At 30.4% G+C, this 24,308-nt stretch overlaps 1 protein-coding gene and 1 long non-coding RNA gene across 7 annotated transcripts; one reads left to right on the plus strand and one right to left on the minus strand.

The window, feature by feature from the left end:
- Window positions 1-420: 420 nt before the first annotated feature.
- On the plus strand, window positions 421-14,396 carry LOC108342868 (uncharacterized). 3 transcript variants are annotated; one of them, XR_008249851.1, is made up of 5 exons: window positions 421-623; window positions 706-762; window positions 7,396-7,497; window positions 10,719-13,389; window positions 13,482-14,396. It is a non-coding gene; the product is annotated as an uncharacterized LOC108342868 (long non-coding RNA). The 3 variants fall into 3 exon arrangements; XR_008249850.1 differs by having other exon boundaries at window positions 431-623; window positions 10,719-14,396; XR_001833438.2 differs by lacking the exon at window positions 10,719-13,389 and having other exon boundaries at window positions 433-623; window positions 13,923-14,396.
- LOC108342867 (MADS-box transcription factor ANR1) lies at window positions 8,213-22,058 on the minus strand. Of its 4 annotated transcripts, none has more exons than XM_052878928.1 (9): window positions 21,973-22,058; window positions 21,523-21,741; window positions 15,186-15,264; window positions 10,161-10,222; window positions 9,259-9,358; window positions 9,122-9,163; window positions 8,951-9,034; window positions 8,556-8,710; window positions 8,213-8,470 (listed from the first exon to the last, which is right to left on the minus strand). In XM_052878928.1, the coding sequence occupies exons 2-9, from the start codon at window positions 21,702-21,704 to the stop codon at window positions 8,455-8,457; spliced, it is 720 nt and encodes a 239-aa protein (XP_052734888.1). In that variant the 5' UTR covers window positions 21,705-21,741; window positions 21,973-22,058; the 3' UTR covers window positions 8,213-8,454. The 4 variants fall into 4 exon arrangements, with proteins under 4 accessions (XP_052734888.1, XP_052734887.1, XP_052734889.1 ...); XM_052878927.1 differs by having other exon boundaries at window positions 9,259-9,361; XM_052878929.1 differs by lacking the exons at window positions 8,213-8,470; window positions 8,556-8,710; window positions 8,951-9,034 and having other exon boundaries at window positions 9,075-9,163; window positions 9,259-9,361.
- Between the last annotated feature and the right edge of the window lie 2,250 nt (window positions 22,059-24,308).

A 24,308-nucleotide genomic window follows, 5' to 3' on the forward strand; every position in this document is an offset into this window, starting at 1 on the left:
CCAAAGAAACTGTAATTACTTTTAATGCAAATACAATATTAAAACAATTTTTTGATTAAGAAAGTAGAAATAAAATATTTAGCTTACTTATATCCAGTAGAATATATATTTTAAAATAATTTTATAATTTTGATTATAATAATTTGAATATATTTTATTTTTACTGTTAAATTAGTAAAAATAAAGATGAAAAAAAGAATGGTTAAAAATATTAGTAATTAAACAGTTACATTACATATATCTTTTAGGAGAGGTGAAATTTGCATTTGCATTGATTTAAAATATATTTAAACCTATTAAATTAATAATGAATTGAACAACAATCAACTTCCACTCAGTGTGTAACAGCTGTGCAGGGTCACCATTCCCTCTGCTGCAGAGAATTGTACCTCTCCAATAATTAATTATTAATTTATGGTCTCTTCACTAAGATATTTTCTTCTCTCTCTACCACCTTTCCACCTTTGTAATAGTACCATGCCCTTCTTCAAACCAGACTCATCTTATGAGAAAAGCTGATGAGTGATTCTCTTCTAATCTGTGAATCATTCAAAATGAAAAACCATTCGATCATTCTCTTCGCCGATCGCGCTCGTGCTTCGCTTGTCGTCGCCAAACACACGGTTCCTTCTTCCTCTATTTCATTTTCGCCGCGTTTTTAACTTAACTTATGCTTTTGCTTACCGTGAACTTTTTGATGCTTAGTTCTGTGACCTAACGTGGAGAATGAGGAAGCTATAGAATAGAGACGGATCTGCCAAGGTACGGTTCAAATTCATATTCATAAATATGCATTTATTAGCGTTTTAACGTATGTATGATTGTGCGAGTGTTTCATTCTCTGAACTTGTGTTTTGGCCCCCATTTTTTTTGAAGTTTTGAGCTATATGTACTTGTTTCTGGCTTTTATTCTTCTTTTTATGACTTATGAGAGATCGACATGGATTCTGTGGTAATTAGAATTCGCTGATTGGTATTTTTTCCTCCCAATTTATACCAATTGCAAGTAGCATATGGTGCAACATTGTTTTTGTGTTTGTTGCTTTACCTTTTGTTTAGCATGAATTGATTCTCAATTTAGTTAGCTTTCATATGTCAATGATAATATTATGGATAAATAGATAATTAAAATTGTTTATCTACCAAGGTTGGTAATGGTTCCGTTTACCATTAATAATTATTATATAATTACAGTCATGAATCCTTGGGAATAAACCATCAGTTTTATCCTCCGAACAGTACTTTTTCACTCCTTCCTAAAGGTATAAAAGTATCCTCAGTATTTTTTTAGTAACAAATTCTTTTTAAAAAAGAATTCGCATTTATGAGATCCCTATTTAAAAAACTCAATGTGAGATTTATATTAAAATATTGCTTTTATTTATCAGAAATTCATCTAAGTTGGAGATAGATCTAGTCTTTAAAATAATGAAACTATTTAAGTAATATTTCTGGTATCGAATATTCAGTAAAATAGTTCCTTAGTCGTGGTTTACTAATGTTGAAGAGTATTTTTAATATTTAAAAAAACTATCTAGTATGATTTCTAGTAATTATATGGGTCACATACATAATTTTGGTTGGAAGGAGAGTGTAACATGGAGCCAAAATCAAGCTCCTTCCAATTCAATAGGTGAAACAGCAAAAAGCAACAAAATGTAAAACAACAAAACACCAACAAAAATAAACTCCGAGGAAGTTAGTTACATATGAATCTGACATGGCTAAAGATTCAGAGGGTAACTTCATAAGGAGAAGTACCAGGGCAACGTGAAGGAACCTTTATTTGAAAAGTTATCTTATTGAGAGGTTTGTACTTGTGGTGAGCCAATTCCCTATGATATTTCTTTTCTTCCTAATCATCTGTTCAATTTCTAGAACTCAACGGTTTCTTCTCCCTTTTTATGGTTGATTGTTTATAATATTAATATTGGGTACACTTTTGCGTTTAAACCTTATAGTGTATTTAAATGTCGCATGAAATATTAATAATAAAAATTATAAGCAAAAATAAATAGTAATAGGGTAGTTTGAAAATGTGCAGATAGTATACCAATAACCTATTATAGGAAGGTAGAAAACACAACTCATAATTTCAGAAATTGAATAGATAAATTAGGGAAAAAAGTATAAGAGAGAATTTGCTCATCACAAACACAAACTTCTCAATGAGCATAACTTTGTTTCGCCCTCGTGCTTCTCCTTGTGACCATACCCTCTAAATCTTTAACCACATTACCTTCACCTCTAACTAACTTTGTCAGAGGTTATTGCTTAGTGTTTTTCTGTTCTGCATTTTATTGTTTTTGTTTTTCTGATTCACTTGTTGAGCTGCGAGGTCTCGATTTGGGTTGCATAGGTAACATCCTGCTCAAATCAAGCCTTTCCAGTTTAATAAGTGAAGCAGTAAAATACAAAACAACAAAATGTAGAACAATAAAATACATAACAACAATCTTTGAGAAAGTTAGTTACATGCGAGGGTGATATGGCTAAAAGTCTAGAAGGTAAGGTTACACTTAGAAATATGAGGACATTGCGAAGAGGGAACTTTTTGTTGAAAAGTTATGCTCCTTTGAGGGGTTTATGATTGTGGTGAGTTGATTCTCTCTTGATCTTTCTTTTCTCCCTAATTCATCTATTCAAGTTCTAAAACTTTGAATTGTTTATTCTTTCCTATGCTAGGTTGCTGGTGTGTTTGTTTGCAGATTGTTAAATTCCCCTATTACTATTGGTTGATTGCTTATAATTTCTGTTATTAACATTGGGTTCACTTTTGTCTTTAAACCTTATATTGTGTTTAAACCACAATCCCATGAAATACTAATAACAAAAATTACAAGCAAAAAATAATAGTAATAAAGGAGTATAAAAATTTGCAAACATCAGACTAAGAAGCTGGCATAGGAAATGAGAAGACACGGCTCAAAATTTCAGAAATTGAATAGATAAATTAGAGAGAAAAAAGAGTATCAAAGGGAAATCGACTCACCACAAACAAACTCCTCCATGACATAACCTTTAAATAAAACGTTCCTTTGCTTTACCTTCATGCATCTTTGGATCTTTAACCACATCCTTCACATGTAACTAACTTCCTTAGAGGTTGTTGCTATGTGATTTGTTGTTTCGCATTTTGTTGCTTTGTGTTTTGCTGTTTCACTTGTTGGACTGTAAGGGCTCGATTTGCGTCTTCATTTGAGCTGGATGTTACAGACAGAGGGTGATAGTTTGGAGATGTTACATATACATGTGAGGGCGTACACATTGATCATTCAAACTAAATGCGTGTTCAGTGTGTAAGTTATTTGAGGAGTGAGATAGCTTTTCAAAACAAGGTAATGTCACTTCTAGTAAATAAAGTTGATCCTAAAATGTCCCGAAGAACTAAGTTCACTTTCAATATTTAATTATATGTGGTATTTGTTTCGAGCTGAATTTGCATTTCTTAATTTGAGATATGGTTTGTTTTTAGTTTTATATAGAGATCTTTTATGGTTCTCTCCTAAAATTCTCTCAATTTATTAATGAATTAAGGAAGAAAGATGTTTATAAACTGGTATTTCTTTCAAAAGACTTTTTTTTTCTAATATGATGGAACAATATATAATCAACTATTTTATAGTTGATTATGTTATTATGTTTTATTTTTAGATGGGTAATGTGGAGAATAGTTTGGAAGAATTTATTTTTGTTTGATTGTCTTGAAGCAAACACAAATTTTATTAGAAACAGTTATAGAAGTAGTATGAAGATATCTCTTATAACTATTTTTGTATTTAAAGTTATTAGTTATTGAGAATAAAGTGAGGAAACAAATTTTAACGGAAAAATAACTTGTTAACTTTTAATAATAATGTTAAAGACTGTTTATTATAAATTTTTCTTTGTTAATATTTCAATCTTGGATTATAATCTGAATAATCAAATATATTTGGAAAGTAACATACATTAATAACATTTTTTTTTGTCATTTTAAATATAATTGGGATTTGCATATTCTTATATACGATTTTTTATCTAATATAAGTAGTGGTTGCGAAAATGAATCATGCTGGATGTTTATCTAAAGAAAATATATATTTTCTTCAATTCAATACGATATCATGTTATCTAATAACATGAAAGGATCGAAACTCATAATCTTGAAAATAAACACATCCTAAAGGCTTTCTCATTTTATAGAGGAACCTAAATACACAACTTGATCGTATTTGGATTTTGAGGGTTACGCGTTGGATTGAATTGTATTTTTGACATTTGTTTTTCAATTTTATTTTTTAAATATATAATTTTTAAATTAAAATAATTATTTTATTAATATTATCTTTTAAGTAATCGTTTGCTTAAATTTAACAAAATTATTTTATTTGATATTTTTTTAAACTTAACGACTTTTTAATCAAATATTACTTATAAAATAAATAAAAAGCTACATACAATAAAATTATAAAAATTATTCATATTTAATTTCATAATTATAATAACAATAATAATATTAATTTTATTACTTTTATTATCATAAAAAATATGGGACTACATAATAATAATTATTATTATAATAATTTCAGTAGTTCTATATAATTAATTTCTATATTTTTTTTAAATATGAAAGACAGTTAAATTAATTAAAATTTGTGGATAGTAGTATAATTACAAGAATAATATTTTAAAACATGGGACTTGTTAGAACGTAAATATAATAATATATATAATTGACATTTTATATAAGTAACCACATTGTTTTTCCTACTACAATTTGATTATTTTAAATAATCCAAATCAAACATATTAAGTTCTCTTTTAGCATATCATATCCTAGCATAAAATTTATTTCATATAATTGATTATAAGAATAAACGATTATTTCGTTAAACTAATTTTATAATTATTATAAACAATCCAATCAAAATACATTGTTTATACGAGAAGAAAAAGGAACTCATGTAGAGAAAATACATTGTGTTCTAGTTTCATAAACTTAATGATAGGTTGAGACTTAGTGTTAGATGTCGTTATTTAAATTATGGCTGCTATCTACCTTTTGTTTTTTTAATGTTACAGCTACAAATAGCAAGGTACCAAACCACAATACTCCCATAGCTTTTAGCTAGTGTCAGTACAAAAATGTACTTTCACCATTTTGTATTCTTTCAAATATTTATGCATTTCACATTCAGTGCAAATTCCTCATTCCCTTGCATACCTATTTCTGACGATTTTTATCTATGGGAAACTGAATTCTGGGTGTCAAAAAGAGTGTGGGGGTAAGAAAAGAATATTTTAATTTTAAATTTGTTTTTTGTAAATAATAAAAAATTAGTGTTATGTAATTTATGTTTTCTGCACGTACTTTAATATCCCCTTAAGAGTAGTTGAAGTTTGTAATACTTGTAAAATAAGAGTAGTAAAAACGTTACTCTTTTTTTTTATTTTTTATTGAGAGACCTTTATATGTCAAAATTTTAACGAATATATATGGTTTGGATCCGTGAAAATGTACTTGGAATATGAAAATAATTGAAAAAAAAACTAAACTTTTATATACTTCAAGAAACGAAGTGTCACCTGTTTTTCCTTTACTAGTAAATTAATTTTTCTGCTGTATAAATTTTTAACTTTATATTCGTTTTAACGAGTTTTATTCATAAAATAATTAATGTGCTAATGAAATTTTATTATTGTTAATTAGAGTCGTTCCTCATCTTAAAGTATGTGCTTGAATTTCAGTTAGGGAATTAAGTATGTGTTTGAACTATCGAAAAAACACTGGTTGAACAATCACATGAATACTTTTAGAATAGGATTTGTCTTACACTCAAGTTTAAATTTTATGATTCAAATGATTGAAAATTATAGGGTAAATTGTCTGACAAAAAAGTTTAGTTGAACTTGTAGCTGTATTTTGAACTCATTTTGCATTAGTATCTGTTTTGAGTTGAGAAGGAAAAGAATATAGATGATTTTGATGTATGATCAAAGTTTGGAATCATCACATCTTATAAGTTGTAAGTTCTTGGATCAGTGTCAACTAGTAAGCTATTTGCTATACCAATATTCTTCAGGACCACTACAAAAGCTATTTGTCAGGTAATTTTTTGGTAGTCATTTAGTTATTAGTATAGCGCCGTCATATATAATGATTCTGTTCTATTGAATAGATACAGGCTGATTTATATATTTAATTAATTTATAACCAGTACTTAATAATTATTGCATAATTTATTTGAGATTTGATACTCTTCAAGTTAAGTTTATAGTCGGAGCTTCTTTAGTATATTATTTAATTCTTAATCTCTTATCACTATTCAAAATAATAACGAACTTTCATTATTATCTAATAATTATCCGTTAAGTTATGGAATGTTTCATCACTAGACTAAGTTTTATTGCAATCATTACTTTAAAATAGGAAATTCTTTTGGTGTTCTTGACAGTTAACACATAATTAAATCCTGAAGAAGTTATAACTGAGCTGAGCTTCTAGTCAATTACTAAAATCATTGTGAAAAAACTGGAGTTTAAAATCTGAGTTTGAATTTGATTACTTTTAACTCTTAAAACTAGAGCTGGCCTGTATTATTACAAAAATAATTAAAGATCGTATTGTGGTGCTGATGTCATAATTAAAATCTTAGGAATCAAATAGAATTTTGTATTATTAATATATCACATTGATGCTAATTTTATGCTATTGAAATTTCTTTACTTGTTGAAGACTTAATTTATAATTGAAGAATAAAATTAATGTTATTATTGTAAAAATAAAGAAATAATTAATCTTATATATTATACTTTTTTTGAAAATTAAAAATTTACAATATTGAAGGAGTGTTCCCTTGGAAAATTTTGAAATACTCCTTGAGAAATTATTATACTACTTTTTCTTAATTTTATGTAATTATTTGGTATGGTGTTACTTATAGTTCAAAATTGTCAAAGTAAAAATCTTGAACATGGTGTATGTCATAAAACAATAGATGTTTTTCTAGGTCTTTCGAACTTTTTTTTTTCTAATGAGACTACATGTATCTTTTTGGAAAGACCATCCTGCTTAATTTGGGTAGTATCGCCTGGCATTTTGAACTGTTCAAACTGATGAAAATTATTTGTGTTTTTTCACTTTCTTAAGTCTTTCCACAAATGAAAATTATTGGTTACAAGACTGACACAAACCAATAGTTTTGTTTCTGCTATCCTGTTCCTGTATGTGATGTCAAGTTAGGTCACAAAAGTAATTAACAAAAAAAATTATTACTTTGAGGATTCCAATTTGACAATCTTAATTGGTGACGCAGATTGGTTTTTGAGCTTCCTTTTGTTAAGTCTTTTATTTGGCCCTAATGTCTGCTCTTGCTTGAACTTGCCTTAACCTGAGCTTTGATATCTCTTCAGGTTGTTCTATTGCATGATTGAAGCATCCGCAAGAAAAGCTCCTTTTTTTGTTATTATTGGCAATCTGATACTGATTTTATGTGCCAATAGTTCACAAAAATTGTAAGTGCTGCACCATGCCTTGCCATTGCTCTTTTCAGTTGCATTATGCACTATGATTATTTTTACCTTTGAAACGATATTCTATTCTATACAGTAAGCCTTCTGAGTCCAGAAGATAATATCCTTAATTACCAGTGTAATATTGTTTGCTCTAGTGGCACTTGACTGGGATGATAGGGGAGATACAGTTTAGTCCCACTTGACATGTCGATATGTGATTAACATTATATGCAGAATCTTTAGATATTGCAAGTACAAATACGTAAATTTGTTAGATTGTGAAAATTAGAATTATGTGCTATCAGCCATAAGGAAAGTCTAGTTGTTTGATTCAGAAAGATGATTTACCTTTTTAAGTGTAAATTTAGGTCTGCTTCTCTGAATTTCAATTTTCTTATTATGCAGTTGATAAGTTTATGTTTCTGTTTCATGTTTAAGCTTTGCATTAAGCAGGCACATGGTGTTGCAGAATACATTGGTTTGTATGATTTGGGGATATTGATTTCCTCTTCATTGTTAGCAATACTTTTTTATAATTCATTTTGAAGAATCATCAGTCATACTTATGTGTCACTTACTTTCTGACCTACATAGTTCCCAATGTGTTTTGGATTACTTATTATATGTATAGGTGCAGGTGGTTGTGTTCTGAATTGGATTTAATTGGGCACGAAATATGTATTTAGAGTTTATAGCAAAAAACACCAGGCTCAATTGTTGATATTTTTATTGCTTAAACTTTACAAGGGCAATCATTATGTCTAATCCTTAACAGTAATCATAAGCTTCTTGATAGATAATCTCGTACCATACATGCATTATAGAGTTGAATGGAACAAATGCGGTTGAGGAACTACAAGACCCAACTCGTGGAAAGTCTGACCATTCTAGGCAGAAGTTGTAACAGTTGCTTCTTGTCACAAAATGACAAATCCCCGTTTACTGAACAATTTTTTGCTAATGCAGCTGCAATCTGGCACAGAGATTAAGTTTTTAGTGTCTTGTGAAATTGAAAACAAAAATGATTGACTTGATTTATTATCAGTTTGAGGGAATACCCGAGTTTCATTACTTTGGCTGATGGTTCACTGTATTGAGTCTGTGGCTGACTTAGCTGGAGACTGATTGGTGGACGTAATTCATATTCATTTCTGACCATGTAAGAAGGACTGGATGCCACATTTTCTTCACCTGTACTCCTGCTTCCGAAAACCTAAAAGCCAAATCTTCTGTTTAGGTTTATCTAATAAAGGAAACTTTAAGCCTTTAGCTTAGATAATTAGAACTAAGCTCAATAAATGAGGAAAATATGTTTGACATGGCCCTATCCACATGAAGTGTCAGTTTATGTACTGACTTGTTCATTGTACAAGCCTTTGTTAGTCTTAGGCATGCGTTTATGTAAAGATGAAATAATAGTTTTTTGAATTATATAGTGTGCTGGATCATTTACCTTCTTCTGTAGCTCTGCATTTTCCTTTTGAATCTGGTCCATTTTTTGATAGAGTTCAACATTGTCCTGATGAATGAGATTTCCCTACAATGGCATTAATGACAATTGGTCAGAATTTTTAGGAAAACCTTAGTAAATATCGGGAATAATGAAACGAGACTCCTAAAAAACCTTTTGGCGCAGTTCTTTAATCTCACTTGTTAAAATTTGATCCTGGAGGGAAATAGATGATAATGCAAGTTATAAATTTTCCATAAAAGGATGAAATCTTAAAGGGAAGAGGTTTAATTTGAACTGAACCATCATACCTTTTTCATGCGAACACCCTTTAGACTCATCTCCAGTTGGTTTTCCAGATTTTGTAGTTCTTTGATACCCAAACCCGTAAGTTCTTCACCCATTAATTGCCTGCTATTGCCAAAAGAAACAAAAATTGAAATGCTTTCTCAATGTTAGATTGGTTTATCACTTAGCAGAAAAAATATCGTGAGTTTCTGAAATTAGTTTTTTAGCATTTGTGTAATTTGTGTAAGAAACTAAGCTGTCCATTAGCACTTTATAAAAATATCAATAAGTTTTCCAAGATGGTATCACGTGGTTAACTGATATAAAACTCTACAGAGTCTGTAGAACAAATTTGTTTGATTTACCATACGATTGTTTCCGGTGATGAGCTATTGAATCAACCTTTTTGGGTCTTGTAACATCTTCATTTCATACAGACTAGGGGTGCCGTAAGCGTTTGACATGGACAGATTGACATACTAACAAATGACAAATATGTAAATTACTTTTTAATATATTTAAGTTCATTCTCTGGAAATGGTTGGAGAGAGAAAAAGAAGTAAAGGTGGATTCAATTTTCTTTTTTGGATCTTGTAATGGAGATTAAGAAAGGCGGATGATAAAATTTGCCATTTTCCTTTTCCCTATTTTATGCCCTTAGTTTTTTTTTCCTTCCCGAAAGACGCGTTGTAGAATTTGGATTTGTAAAGTGATGTAAGGCGTTGAAGAATTGAAGAAAGGTGCCTTTGTAAATTTAACCTACTAGTTTAAATCAATCGTTGATAGATATTCATTACTTGGTCACTTCACATATCTCTTTACTGGAGTCAACTCTGATGAAATAACCTGTTCGATTGCATATCTATGGATTGCTTATATAGTGTATTTACGCAACTAATGGGTGTTAGTTTATTTATATTTTTACCTGTGGCATTCTTGCAAATACTGAAGCTGTGTCCTCAAGTTTGCTGCTTCTGTCTGCCAAAACTAGCAAGAAGAGAAATACAGATATCAATTAAACAGTTATTACTTAAGGAGATTATTTTAAATCTAAGAATTACCGGCTAGACAATTTGAGGACTAACATTGTTAATTTAGAGTTGAAAACCAATGTGAGGATGCTTTTTAAGTCTAAAATTATTGCTGATATGGTCCTGTACATTATTATTCTGCTGCATGTAGTGTTGTTTGTTCTAGCCTTGTTTTTGATAATCTCCCTAAGTATATTGTTTCACTAATAGTAGACTTCAGTTAGGTTATTAAGTTACATTTTCATGTTCAAGGAAGATGAGCTTTGTGAAGTTAGTTTGGACCTGTCAGTTATCTTATGTTGGTTTGTATTTTTCTTGGATAATTTTAGTTTCTTAAATTTTCTGCCAATTTCTCATATTGCCTATAATATCTGTTATTGTCCTTTTACATCATCATTTTCCGAGGTTTGTCACTTATTTTTTTTCATCCTCACACTGGCCTTTTGTGCTAGTCATGGATCCGTTGCATGCCTCCTTCTTGGTTCCTTTCCCAGATCATTCGTTTGTATGTGTATCTAGGGTTCGCCAGTAACGATTCATTCCTTTGTTCGCAATTATGATCCAGTTCTAGCAATTGGTATCAAAGCTGAATTTCGAACTAATGGGTATTGCAAACAAATAAAGATTTTAAGCCTTTATGGTTTGTATGAGAAATGGGCACAAGATTGAAATCGGTGGATAGATGTTTTGAGGAAGAATGCATATCGGGGAAAGATAGGAAGGAGCGACAGATCCACTGCAAGGTGCAAGAGGTCCGACTCAAGGAAGTTGAGGAAATGGTTGAATGATTGATATTCTTGTTGTTCAAATTGTAGCGAGCGGGCATCGAACTACGCAGAATGTCACATCTCAGAATGAGGAGTCCACGACAATTGTTTAGGGATCAATAGAGAAAACTTCAACTTTAGATTCCCATTTCGTAATGTTGGGAGAAGACGCATTCAGGTGGACCAGTGGGCTGGGAGTTGGAACGGTAATTTTGCATCAAAGAAGCAACAAGTGAAAGCAAGCTCTATGGTTGCGCTAGAGGGTTGAGCTTTGGGTTGGTTTCATGGTGGGGTAATTACAACCCACTTACTTTTTGGGAGCAATTCAAGGCAACGCTATAAAGAGATTCTAACCCTTCTTGATAAAAAATCCCTTTTGAAATCTGATAGGTACCCAGATTTTATTTAAACTGTAAAGACTTCCAAGACAGGTTCTTGGATGTTCACCCAGAAAAACCAGACAGCTTTATTAACAATGAAACAAGCACAGTAATCCAGACTGTTACACTATCCCTGGTCTTTCGAGAGGATCAGACTCTCCCTAGCCTTCCCTTTACAAACTTCCTAAAAAACTGCCAAAAACAACTGTCTACAAAGTATGAGACAACAAAACCTACCCATAGACAGTTGTCCCTTTTATTTCTCCTAATATAAACATTTCCTTTGAACCTATCAAAATCTTTCTATATCTGCTGCAAATAGAGGTGGTTGTAGATATGGTTGAAAATTTTCTCAGATATCCAGAGCTTTTGTAGGGAAATTGAGCAACATTTTATGTGTATTTTCTTGAACTGATTAAAAGAGGAGGTGCAAACAGAGGTGAGACTTTGTGATCTGTGGTCTCTCAAATTGATAGAGAAGGCAGTGATTACAACCCGCATACTTCTTGGGAGCAATTCAAGGCAACGCCATAAAGAGATTCTAACCCTTCTTGATAAAAAAATCCCTTTTGAAATCTGATAGGTACCCAGATTTTATTAAAACTGTAAAGACTTCCAAGACAGGTTCTTGGATGTTCACCTAGAAAAACCAGACAGCTTTATTAACAATGAAACAAGCACAGTAATCCAAACTGTTACACTATCCCTGGTCTTTCGAGAGGATCAGACTCTCCCTTGCCTTCCCTTTACAAAACTTCCTAAAAAACTGCTAAAAACAACTGTGACTTTATAAAAGTATGAGACAACAAAACCTATCCATAGACAGTTGTCCCTTTTATTTCTCCTAATATAAACATTTCCTTTGAACCTATCAAAATCTTTCTATATCCGCTACAAATAGAGGTGGTTGTAGATATGGTTGAAAATTTTCTCAGATATCCAGAGCTTTTATAGGGAAATTGAGCAACATTTTATGTGTATTTTCTTGAACTGATTAAAAGAGGAGGTGCAAACAGAGGTGAGACTTGTGATCTGTGGTCTCTCAAATTGATAGAGAAGGCAGTGATTACAACCCACATACTTCTTGGGAGCAATTCAAGGCAACGCTATAAAGAGATTCTAACCCTTCTTGATAAAAAAATCCCTTTTGAAATCTGATAGGTACCCAGATTTTATTAAAACTGTAAAGACTTCCAAGACAGGTTCTTGGATGTTCACCCAGAAAAACCAGACAGTTTTATTAACAATGAAACGAGCACAGTAATCCAAAATGTTACACTATCCCTGGTCTTTCGAGAGGATCAGACTCTCCATAGCGTTCCCTCTACAAAAGTTCCTAAAAAACTGCTAAAAACAACTGTCTACACAGACTTTATAAAAGTATGAGACAACAAAACCTACCCATAGACAGTTGTCCCTTTTATTTCTCCTAATATAAACATTTCCTTTGAACCTATCAAAATCCTTCTATATCTGCTACAAATAGAGGTGGTTGTAGATATGGTTGAAAATTTTCTCAGATATCCAGAGCTTTTATAGGGAAATTGAGCAACATTTTATGTGTATTTTCTTGAACTGATTAAAAGAGGAGGTGCAAACAGAGGTGGGACTTTGTGATCTGTGGTCTCTCAAATTGATAGAGAAGGCAGTGATGGTAGACAAGAATCAAGTATTGGCAATAGAGGTTGACATGAAAAGTGAAGTGACGTACTCTAAAAGTGGGGTGAAATTGTGAGATCAGGTACTGTACTTAATAGAATTTTCAAGCAATGGAAGACCTGAAAGGTAGATTGGGAAGATTCCAGCCTTTGTTAGAGAAAGAGATGGAGGAAAGGATTGGATCAAGAAAATGAGGTCTAAGGGGAATGACATTCCTAGTGAAAGGCTCAAGGGACTGAATGTTCCATTATTAGTCCTAGGGATCGAATGTTACATTATCAATCCTAAGGATCGAATGTTCCATTATTGGTCCCATGGTGAGTGTCACTGTTCCAATCCCTAGTTCATCGAGTGATATTTTAGGATCAATTACCATACATCCGAGTTATTTTTGCTTTTTTGTGCTCAGACATTGTAATGCCAGACTTCTTTTTTACTCGGACGTTGAAATGTTGCGCTTCTCTTGTCGTTGAGATGCTCTTGTATGATACTGGGACGTTGAGATGCTCTTGTACTTGACACTAGAATGTTGGGTTGTTCTTGCTCGTGTATTCTGGTGTTGGAACACTGATCTGCTTTTATACTCGATCACCTAAATGACGAGGTGATCATGTACTCGGAGAGTTGCTCTTGCACTTTAGTCGATTAAGATTGTGTACCCGTCAGTTGGTAATGGTGATAGTGATAACTCTTGGCTGGTATTTCTCACGGTTATGAACATGGTTGTCACAACTCCATATGGTAGTGTGGAGTTGTGCACAACTTCATTGTTTTGGTTATGCTCATGGTGACAGTCCCGATCAGAAGGGTGTATTCCTACAGTCAATGACTTGATGCTCTACTCTTGTAGGTTATGGGACCTGGCCACCCTTTCATGTTGGTGAGGTGGAGTGTGATCTCTCTTCGTCGTTCGTGACTCGTGGTCTACTTTGTTGATTCGGACATTTTAGAGATCAAGATTATTGTTTTTTGGAGTAGATGTGTGAGACTCTCCTATTTGGATAGAGTTCGACACTTTTCGGGTTGTTACTCTCGAAATAATAGAAATGAAATGAGTCGAGCTTTTATCGTCGAGCTTCATGTGGGTGAGCCTTGTTACCGAGCTTGCCGAGTTATATTACTGAGCTTATCTGTCGAGCTTATGCGTTCCTTTCTGTTATGTAGGCACTATGTTGTATATATCAATAATGTTCATTCGTTGTCTTGCAAGTCATTGTCCATGAATGCAAAGTCTTCATATGAAGCGTTGGATTTATCCTTCAACATGTCAACGAAGCCATGTGTTTCTAAGAGTTATTATTTGTAGAGATTTATTATTTCTTGATTTTGTCAAGCTTCTAACTCTTTGTATTGTTGTGTCAATCTCTATTTTGCCGTACTTTCTCTTGTGTCGGCTCCTTCCTGAATTTTAAGATCTAGATCAGTTCAGAGATTTTCTTCGTTGTGTTTTTCATCTAAATGTTGTCTAGTAATGCATGGGCCCTTTTTCTTGCATGGAAGGGTGAGGATAAGACTTGCCCACTCTCTTCAGATGCTCAACTGACGACACTCAATGCTTTATGCCGAGTTGGCTCACTCTTATCTAGGTTAGGCTCTATATTTTTTCGGGTTATCATGAAACTTGGGAATTTGTCACCATTTACATTGAAAAAAACATTTTTCTGGATCTAAAAGGTAATGTACCTCGTCGAAAAGAATATACAAGATGTTTTAGTTATCATTTGAAGTGAGAGATATTCTTTGAAAGTGTTCATTTCTAAACCATTTTGATATTATTAAGATTTTGTTATTTCTTGTTATGATTTTTAAGGCTTATCAAACTTCATTTTTTTGTGTTTTTTTTTTTGTTTAATTGCAGTTCTGCATCTCAGAATTTGTATCTTAATTTTTCAGATGTTAAGATCAACCATTAATAATATCATTTTTTAAATATCATTTCTTTTCATATTTATTCATATTTTTTTGTATAATTTTATTTATATTATAATATTTGTCAAAATTTTAGTTAGATACAAAATTCATTAAGATTAAGAATGATGCTTCTAAACAAAATGTAACACAATGACCAAAGCTGAAACCAAAATGGAAAGAAGAATGTTGTAGAAACAGTTACCTTTTCTTCTGAAGCCGGATTCATGAGGTGATGATGCTCCTCTTTTAGCTTGTTGTAGCGCTCAAAAACAGATTTCATGCTGCCAGATATAATACAAAGAGTATATTAGTATTTTTCTTTGTAAGTAAAAGTTGTGGATCAACACGTTGCAAAATTTAAGTTATTGTAAGAAGCGTCCATTATATAATCTGAGACAAACTAAGCGCAGTTTTTAAACTTCATTATGATTTTAGTTTAGTCATTCAAAGAAATGTTGGATTGTTTTAAACGGGAGTTAAGGATGATATCTATATAATGCCTACTTTTTAAATTGTGACTTTAATGAGTTACATAGAAATTTGTGACTTTAATGTTATTTTCATGGTGGAGAGGATAAATTGTTCTTGAAGACTTTAAGGATATGAAAATATCCTATTTGAGCAATTCAACTACAAGTTACTCGAAGTAAAAAATGAGTCTACAAGAATGTCGTATCTAGTAAAATTTATATTCGATTTATGTATGACTCCTTTTTTTCTATTTGTAGGCAAATTTTGTGAATATATTAGAAAAACAATTCAAATTTTAAAATAATGTGTTTTAAAATATGGTTTTATTAAATAAAATATTGTTTTAAAAGTCAATTTCCAGTTAAAGTTGCATTTTCAATTTTGTAAAGAAACAATAGTTGTTTTTCAAAACACTACTTTAATACCATTTTAAAACCTAAATTATAAACAAAATCTTTATTAAAATACAACTTACATCCTTTAAAACTTTTCCTTTTTTAAAATTATACCCAATGGTTAAAAAAGCCTCAACTTATCAAAGGCTTTAGAGATTTCTAATTATTCATGGCCATTATTTCCTTTTTGTTCGTTTCTTCTAGGAAAACAAAACAATTATTGCTTTTGATGTATTTTATCTTGTTTGGATATTCTTGTACAGGGAATTTAGATTTAATGTACTGTAAATCTCTCTCTCTCTCTCTCTCTCTCTCTCTCTATATATATATATATATATATATATATATATATATATATATATATATATATAAGCTATGTATTGATAGTTGTATTAACAACAATAGTTGAACACCTATCCTATACTTTTGAATCTTAATTATCTAAAAAAAATAATATATTGGAGTCTTATAAGCAATTATTTAGAAATTTAAATAAAATAGGCATTCTGATGCGTTTTATAATTGTTTCAGTCTCCATAGAAAAAAAAGATATATAAACAAAATTAAATTCTCACAAATTCAACTAAGCTATGCTTAAGGCCCTCTTATGTGAGCAAAAAATAAATTCTCACAAATTCAACTAAACTAGGCTTTTATTGTGTTTAAGCAGAAGACATTAACCAAAAAGAAGTGTTACTCCCTCCACCACCCCATCTTCTCCCTCCACCAACTCATCTTCTCCCTCTACCTTCCCAATTTTTTCTAAATTCCAATCTTACCCTTATTACTTTTACCTTACCTATTTTACTTTTTATTTTTTAAAACCCTAATCCCCTTTCACTTTCACTCTTTCTCTCAAAGGCAAGCCCCCACCCCTCACCCCCACTTTTCCTTTCTCTCTTTCTTTTCAATTTCCACATTGGTTAACACTTAATCTAATTAATTCCTACCATCTTCTACGCCAACAGTGTCACGAGTCTCCTTCACCTTCTCTACGTCACCACCATATATCACATCTTGTGACTTTGAATATTAGAACTAGTTTATTGAACCTACACCACATTGAGAAATCCTCACATTCACATATATTGATGAGGTACCACATGAAATTTGTTGTTCAAACTGTCAACTTCTTTCTATTACTTTTTAAAAAATATGACAAAAATAATCAAACCATATACAATATAATGTAACTAAGCTTTCGAGAATAAAGAATGAAGAAAAACTGAAAATGGAGAATTGTGTTAACGGATGTGAAAATTGAAAACAAAGAGAGAAAGTGAAAGTGAGAGTGAGAGTGGGGGCTTGTCTCTAAGAGAAAGGGTGAAAGTGAAAGTGGATTAGGATTTTAAAAAATAAAAAGTAAAATAAATAAAAGTAAAAGTAAAAAGGATAAAATTAGAATTTAGAAAAAGTTGGGGAGATGGAAGGAGAAGACGGGTGGTGGAGGGAGTAACACTCACCAAAAAGACCAGTCACTATTTTTTTTATTTGGACCAAATACAACCAGTCACTATTTTTTTTATTTGGACCAAATACAACTTTTACGGTGAGTAACTCAGAAAATCAATATTGGCTTAACTTAATGTATTGAGAAAGATTTAGAAATCCCATGGTTGGAAAACGCCTTTAAAAATTTCATCAACAATCAACCTTCAAAAGAATTTGCTTGCTGTAACAGTGATGAGTAACAAAATTTTATATTGTTAGGATAGGGTATAATAATTTTAATTTTGAGTTTTTGTTTAGCTTTATTATTATTTTTTATGTTTAATATTTGTGTTACCTTTTTACTAGTTTAATTAAGATTCAATTTATATTAAAAATGTTTTTAAAATTAAAACTTCTTAACAGCACTTAATTGAAGCCAATAATAGAAAGAAGTCATTTCTAACTACATCTCTTTAAATATTTTATTCATAATGCATATATTCAACTCTATTCCTCGTTGCAAAAAATATAAGGATTTTAGACCAATACCATTCAAATTTCAATTTTTTCAATTGCAAATTCAAATTAAAAAAAAAACTATTAAAGAGGGTATATCTTCAAGACAACACACAATTCCCATAATTCTAATAATCACAAAAATGTTCAAAAGTTAGAAAATGAAACACTTCGTCTTCACAAGACAAAGAACCACATATCAAAGTTGACGTGATGAGAAGGGAACAAAAGAAAGCATTGAAATAAGTTTTGTTGTCTTAACCTCTTTTAAGGAAAAGATCTCAAAATGATACAAGAAAAATGTCATAAACATCTAACCTACCAACTTTAAATTGTTTATAAGGAGAAGAAAAAATAACATTTTTTAAATGTTGATGAAATATATATGTGGAGGATTAAAACCTTTGAAAGCAAAAACAAAAAAAGGATAATTTCCATCAAAATCATTCGGATTGTGAGGTGGATAGGCCACATCTACGTTCATTTACAATCCTTGTAGTAAATGCAATATCAATAGTTTATTTCTACATTTTTGGAGTAGGAGATAAAATTAAGAGCGTGACATTGTGTTTTCTATAAATACAGGACTAGATGACATCACTTTTATTTTATGCAAGACTTTTAAGAGACAGAAAAGTGATTTCATTAAGTTTTTGAAGAATTTCATTTTAATATGATGAGAAGAGAATCTCATTAAGTTAGAAGATCAAACAAATTCACTTCGTCCTTACAAAAGATAATACTAAAAAGATAAGGAATATTGCCCTTTATCCTTAATAGAGTCTTTGAAAAAGTATTATCCAAAATTTTGCAAATATCTATATTTACGCACTAATTTGGAAGAATCAAGCAACTTCCATAAAGGGAACATGAATTCTAGATGGGTATCATTGCAAAGCCAATGGTATATTGGTTCATGTACTTAAGAGGTTAATTTGAGATTGTATATTTATGATTTAGTATTTTTAAATAATTTTGTTAATAAGACAAATTTTGTTATTTGTGAGGAACTTTTGACAAGCATTAAGCCTACAAGTAGTAAAACGAATTAATTGAAGTATGAAATTCTAAAAGACTAATGTAAAATATTCAAACAAAGAACAATTGCATATTAATTTCTAGAAACAAAATAAATTATAAAAAAAAGGAATAAAATTTGTTTGTAAATTTGTCACATAATTAGTGTGTAAAATGTACTTGTGTAAACTACGAATGAGAAGTCAGAGTTCACTTAATCATCTCTCATGATTCAATTTAGATTTATATTTATACCACGCTACCAACTCACTGAATTATCTAAAGAAAAAGCAAATACAGCACCAATGAATAATTATCACAGTGAATTATTATTCTTCTCGCATAATCTTATTTTTGTTAAGTCTTTCTTTCTTACCTTACATATTAAAAAAACTACATATTAATTATTAATTTAACTTTTTCCCTAATATATATAAGAAAGAATTTATCTCACTTATTTTTATGTGAGTTATTTACTATAAGGATTTTGTCAAGTTTACAAGTAATAAAATAAATTTAGTTGAAGTATATATTGAATCGGGAAGAACACAACAACAACATAAAAGGGGAATTGCATGTTAATTTATATTTGGAGAAAATAGTTGGATGCAGTTTCAATTAAAATAAAGTAAATGCTTAAAGATCAAGAGATAAAATAGTTAATAAAATATAAAAGGATAAAACTTTGTGTTGTTCAACATTGACATGTTGAGCTGGAATTTGGATATTATAGATAAAATTAAAATGTTCCATTTACTAAATCACCTATCGTACAAAAAAATTAAGAATTGATTTATATTTAAATTATATCATTAACACACTTAATTATTCAAATATTAACTCATTAGAGAATTAGACCTAAATATCTCAATTGTAATTTTAATTCCTTGACAAGTCAGTCAAATTAGAGATCATAATGGTAATTAAATGTTTACTTCTTAAAGAATCTGGGGATAAATTGAATTAGAGAAAAAGCATATCCATTGAAGGATATTAGGTAGTGACAAGATTACATCAGTAGAGAATTGATAGGATTATAATACCTATACCAGAATTTGTTCATTGAATTTTTCTTAACCAATTATTTGTGTTTATTTCTCTTAGGCTTTAATTAAAAACAAAAACAAAAATTGTTTCTTCTTTTCTTGATCAAGTGCCACTAACTTAACTGGTAGTGTATTGTATTAAACCACAATCTTCATCAAAATGATACTCTATTTTACTCTTTATTGTTGATACAACTGGTATATATATTTGTGAATGTCATATAATAAGGTTATTCAATAATTAGGTTAGGTTAGATTAACAGTTGATAATTTCATATTAACTAAAGATATTTTTTTTAAAATATATAATTAAATAAATGAAAATTTTATTTTACAAAACAGTTTTACAGGACTAATTAAGATAAATTTAAACTCTATCTCTCAACAAATATTTTAAAATTTTATACCAGTATCTTACTGTTACTTCTAAGTTTTTATTCAATAATTTAATTTATATTTTAATTAAATAAATTCATTTAATATTTTATTAATATTTAGTTTTAAACCGTTGTAAAATGACAATTGATTATGAAGGTAGGTTTTTCCAATGAGAGCTCCCACACATTCTTTTATCTCTTCACAATGAGCAAGACAAACAACATGGTTTTTTCTACTCCTCTCTATCACTGTTGTTGTCACCAGTTAAACCATGTTAGGTTAGCTTTAACCTCTTTTCCTTAATCTCCTACCATCTTAAACTTAATGGTTTCAAGCATTGTCTTCTTCTAGATCAAATCCTTTCTACTTTTGGATTCATCCCATCAAACACAGGGATTCTGCATTAATTTAAAATTTACCAACAACATTCGAAGGGAAATCCTCCACACTAAAATGTTAATGTGGTGGTCAAGAACTTCCTCAATGTCCTAACAGACACCATTTTGGACTATAATGTTTTACTATAATGTAGTGGTTCACATCAACAACACTTGGTTCAAGCTAGGGTTTCAATTCACTAAACTTAACTGATTTAGCATATTTTTTACTCATTCATCCATGCCTCTTACGAGAGATATTACAGGAAAACATAGCCTAATGATTAAAGAAACTTTATAACAACATGTCATTCGCGTTATAATCCATTGCCACATTGTTTTTGTTTCTGTTTCCTCACTCTTTTTGTTGTATGTCTTTCCTTCATAGTTTTTATTTAAACATGGCATGCGGAACAATCGTCGCATTCATGTGTGGAAGAACAGCTTTTTCAATAATTTATCACAAAAGCAAAGGCAAAGAAAGATTATGAATAAGAGATGATTTTATGAATAACAGTTTCTATAGTTTTCTTTCCTTAAGAAATATACTTATAAATGCATATCAGGATAAGAGTGATGGACATTAACATCGTACCATGCAGAAGCGCATGCAGAGTATTTCTTATTATATCAACCTAAGCCATATCACATGAGGGAGGGCAAACATTAAAGAACTCACAGATTTATTTCCAAATGCAAGTGGCAGATATATAAAATGTTTCGTACAGCACAACATGACACCAACCACAAAGTGAACCTCAATTATTTTATATATTCATTTTCTGTATGGAAGAGGTTTTATATCAGTTAAAAAAATGTTGCACCCAGAATTATAGATCAATTTCCATGATTTAAAGCGAAAGGGCTAAGATATTTTGTTTAAAAATAAACTGATCTTGATTAATTACCTTGTGCTTGCATAATCATAAAGCTTTCCAGTGCTGGAAAACACCATCAATCCAACTTCAGCATCACAAAGAATTGATAATTCTCTAGCTTTCTTCAGCAATCCATTTCTTCTCTTTGAGAAAGTCACTTGTCGGCTAGTCGAGTTGTCGATCCTTCGAATCGCAATCTTCCCTCTCCCCATCTTTACTTAAAATAATCACAAATATCACACCTTTAACCTGTTAGATCAGTAAACAAACTTCACTAAGATCGTCAAGAACAAGACTTATTGAACAATAATACCAGTAATCGGAATAAGTATTTAGAAAACGAGAAGAAATTGGCTTAAAAAACGATCAAGAAATCAAGAAATAGAAAAAGTATAGAAAGGAACGATTTTCTCTTGTTTTTGCGAAAATTGGAAACCCCCATGAACAGTGAAAAGTCAAAGAAGGATGAAAGTAACTTACTTGAAAATTATGGGAGTGGGTTGTAATGAGAGAGAAGCAGAGGAGAGAAGGAGAAGAAGGACAAGATTTCCGTAGATGAATGTTCCTAATCCTAGGAGAGTTACATGATGCAATACTATTATACATGCTTTATATGGAAAGCCAGAGTGGTTTTGTTTGGACAAAGGTCCCAACCACTGTCCCTTTCTGGTTTTCTTTCAGAAGCGGTTTTCTGAGTACTTTAGTGGTTTTCATGTGAGGCATACGAGGTTTACCCGCTGGAGTACAAACACACACTTACTCGCCCGCTGCGTTTTGAGTTGGCATGATCCGCACTGCGTTAGAGGATCAGCGAGAGTATTTAGATAGCAATGGGCACGTGTCGGAAGGAGAGAGCGAGTGGAGAATGCGCTAGAGAAGTGCGATTGGGTGAGTTTTAAACCTAGTACTATATGAGTGTCCAGGAATCGTGGGGACCCTGTAATGTTCCACTGTGTGACGTATGGGGAAGCAACACGTGTTCTTTCCAAAACCGAGGGCGCTTACTTTTCCTGCTTTTAGGTTTGGCGAAAAGCGTGAAAATGGCTCTTCAATCTGTCTGCTTTCCATTATTCACAATTGTATCCGTTGCAAGTAACATCCCCAGGTAAATATGTTTCTATTCAACAAAATAATAATAATTAATAATAATAATTAATAATAATAATATTCAACCTTTTTTTATTTTTGGTGGAAAATAAGAAAATGTTATATACGCGATGTCCTTCGTATTTTGTCTGTTTTTCCAAAATGGAAATAATTATTTATTATTGCATATTTTAGAAGCAAGTCGAGGGGAGATGTATTATAATAATTTGATTAAAGTGGAACCGCATATGTGATTGATCGATAGGAGCATAAAACAAGCTTTTCATAGATTCAAAACTTTAGATTAATTAATGTGGTTAAATAATTATTGGTGACAACGGAAACATATGATCTCCTGAACTCGTTTTATATTAAAATAATATAATTTTAAAAAAGAATAATTTTAGAAGGATTGTGAGAAAAAAATAAAATAAAAAATATTGTGAGATAATTGCGTTTATTTTTAATTACTTTATTATTTGTCATGGTTAATTTTGTGTAGGGAGATTATATTTTACTTTTGAAAATGGAGATTACGCGTGATCCTCCAATTGCATGAAACCCAACCATGTACATGTGATTCGCTGTCAAAAGTTTCTAAAATTACAATTTCACTACTCCTACTTCTACAAAATCACTTTTTTATTATTTCAAATATTATATATAAATATATAAAGGAAGACATAGATGTAATTTATTTCATTAACGTCATTCTTCTGACAATATTTAAATATATTTTTATCCTAACATTTCAACCTGTCGAATGGTATCAAAAGTTGTTCATTTGAGTTTAATAAATTTGTCACACGATTAGGTTTGCTCTAACTTAATACCAATCTTAGAAAAGAGAATAATAAGTTGGAAGGTATGTTTCCAAATCAAATAATTATATCTGTAACAATATATGTTTAAATATCTAACAATTATGTTTATAATAATATATGTTTAAATTTAATAATTGTATGCAGAAGTTCAATCTGTATCATGTACAAGACGATCATATGACAGATATGTTTAACAATATATATTTTGAAAGTTTACTACTTTGGATGGAAAAAAAAACTTCATTTTATCTTTTTTAAAAAGTATAAAAATTTTCTTCAGTGGAATGATGATTAATATATTTTTACTTGTTATTATTATTATTATTATTATTATTATTATTATTATTATCATCATTATTATTATTATTATTATTAAATCATAAATATTATGTTATTTATAGAATATTGAAATATAAGACACTATTATTATTATTATAAAATCATAAATATTATGTTATTAATATTGAAATATAAGAAGTGAATGTTAAAATATATTTGATAATAAGTTTATAAACATTAATAACTCTTTTGAAATATATTATTTTGTAATCAATAAAAAGATAGATATGTTCATTTTTGTTTTAAATTTAGTTTAGTCTCGTCTATGAACTCTGATTTATAACTTTTTATTACTTAATTACTATTTAAAATGCTAATTTCTGCGTTCAAAAATTTGAGATTTAAATTATATTCATACGTTTTTGTAATAGAGTTAGAAAGTTTAATTATTGTTATCATGTATGTATGATTATCCAGTTTTCTTATATGATTTTTCATTCAGGAAAAGATTTAAAAAATATGATTACTTTTTTTTAAGAAGCACTTTTTTACATCAATTTTAGTTAACAACTGATGTCTGAAATGGTGTTTTGTTGTGAAGTATGAGTGTTTAAGAAAAAAACAAAC

This window comes from Vigna angularis, chromosome 6, assembly GCF_016808095.1.
Source record: "Vigna angularis cultivar LongXiaoDou No.4 chromosome 6, ASM1680809v1, whole genome shotgun sequence".
NCBI classification, from domain to species: Eukaryota; Viridiplantae; Streptophyta; class Magnoliopsida; order Fabales; family Fabaceae; genus Vigna; species Vigna angularis.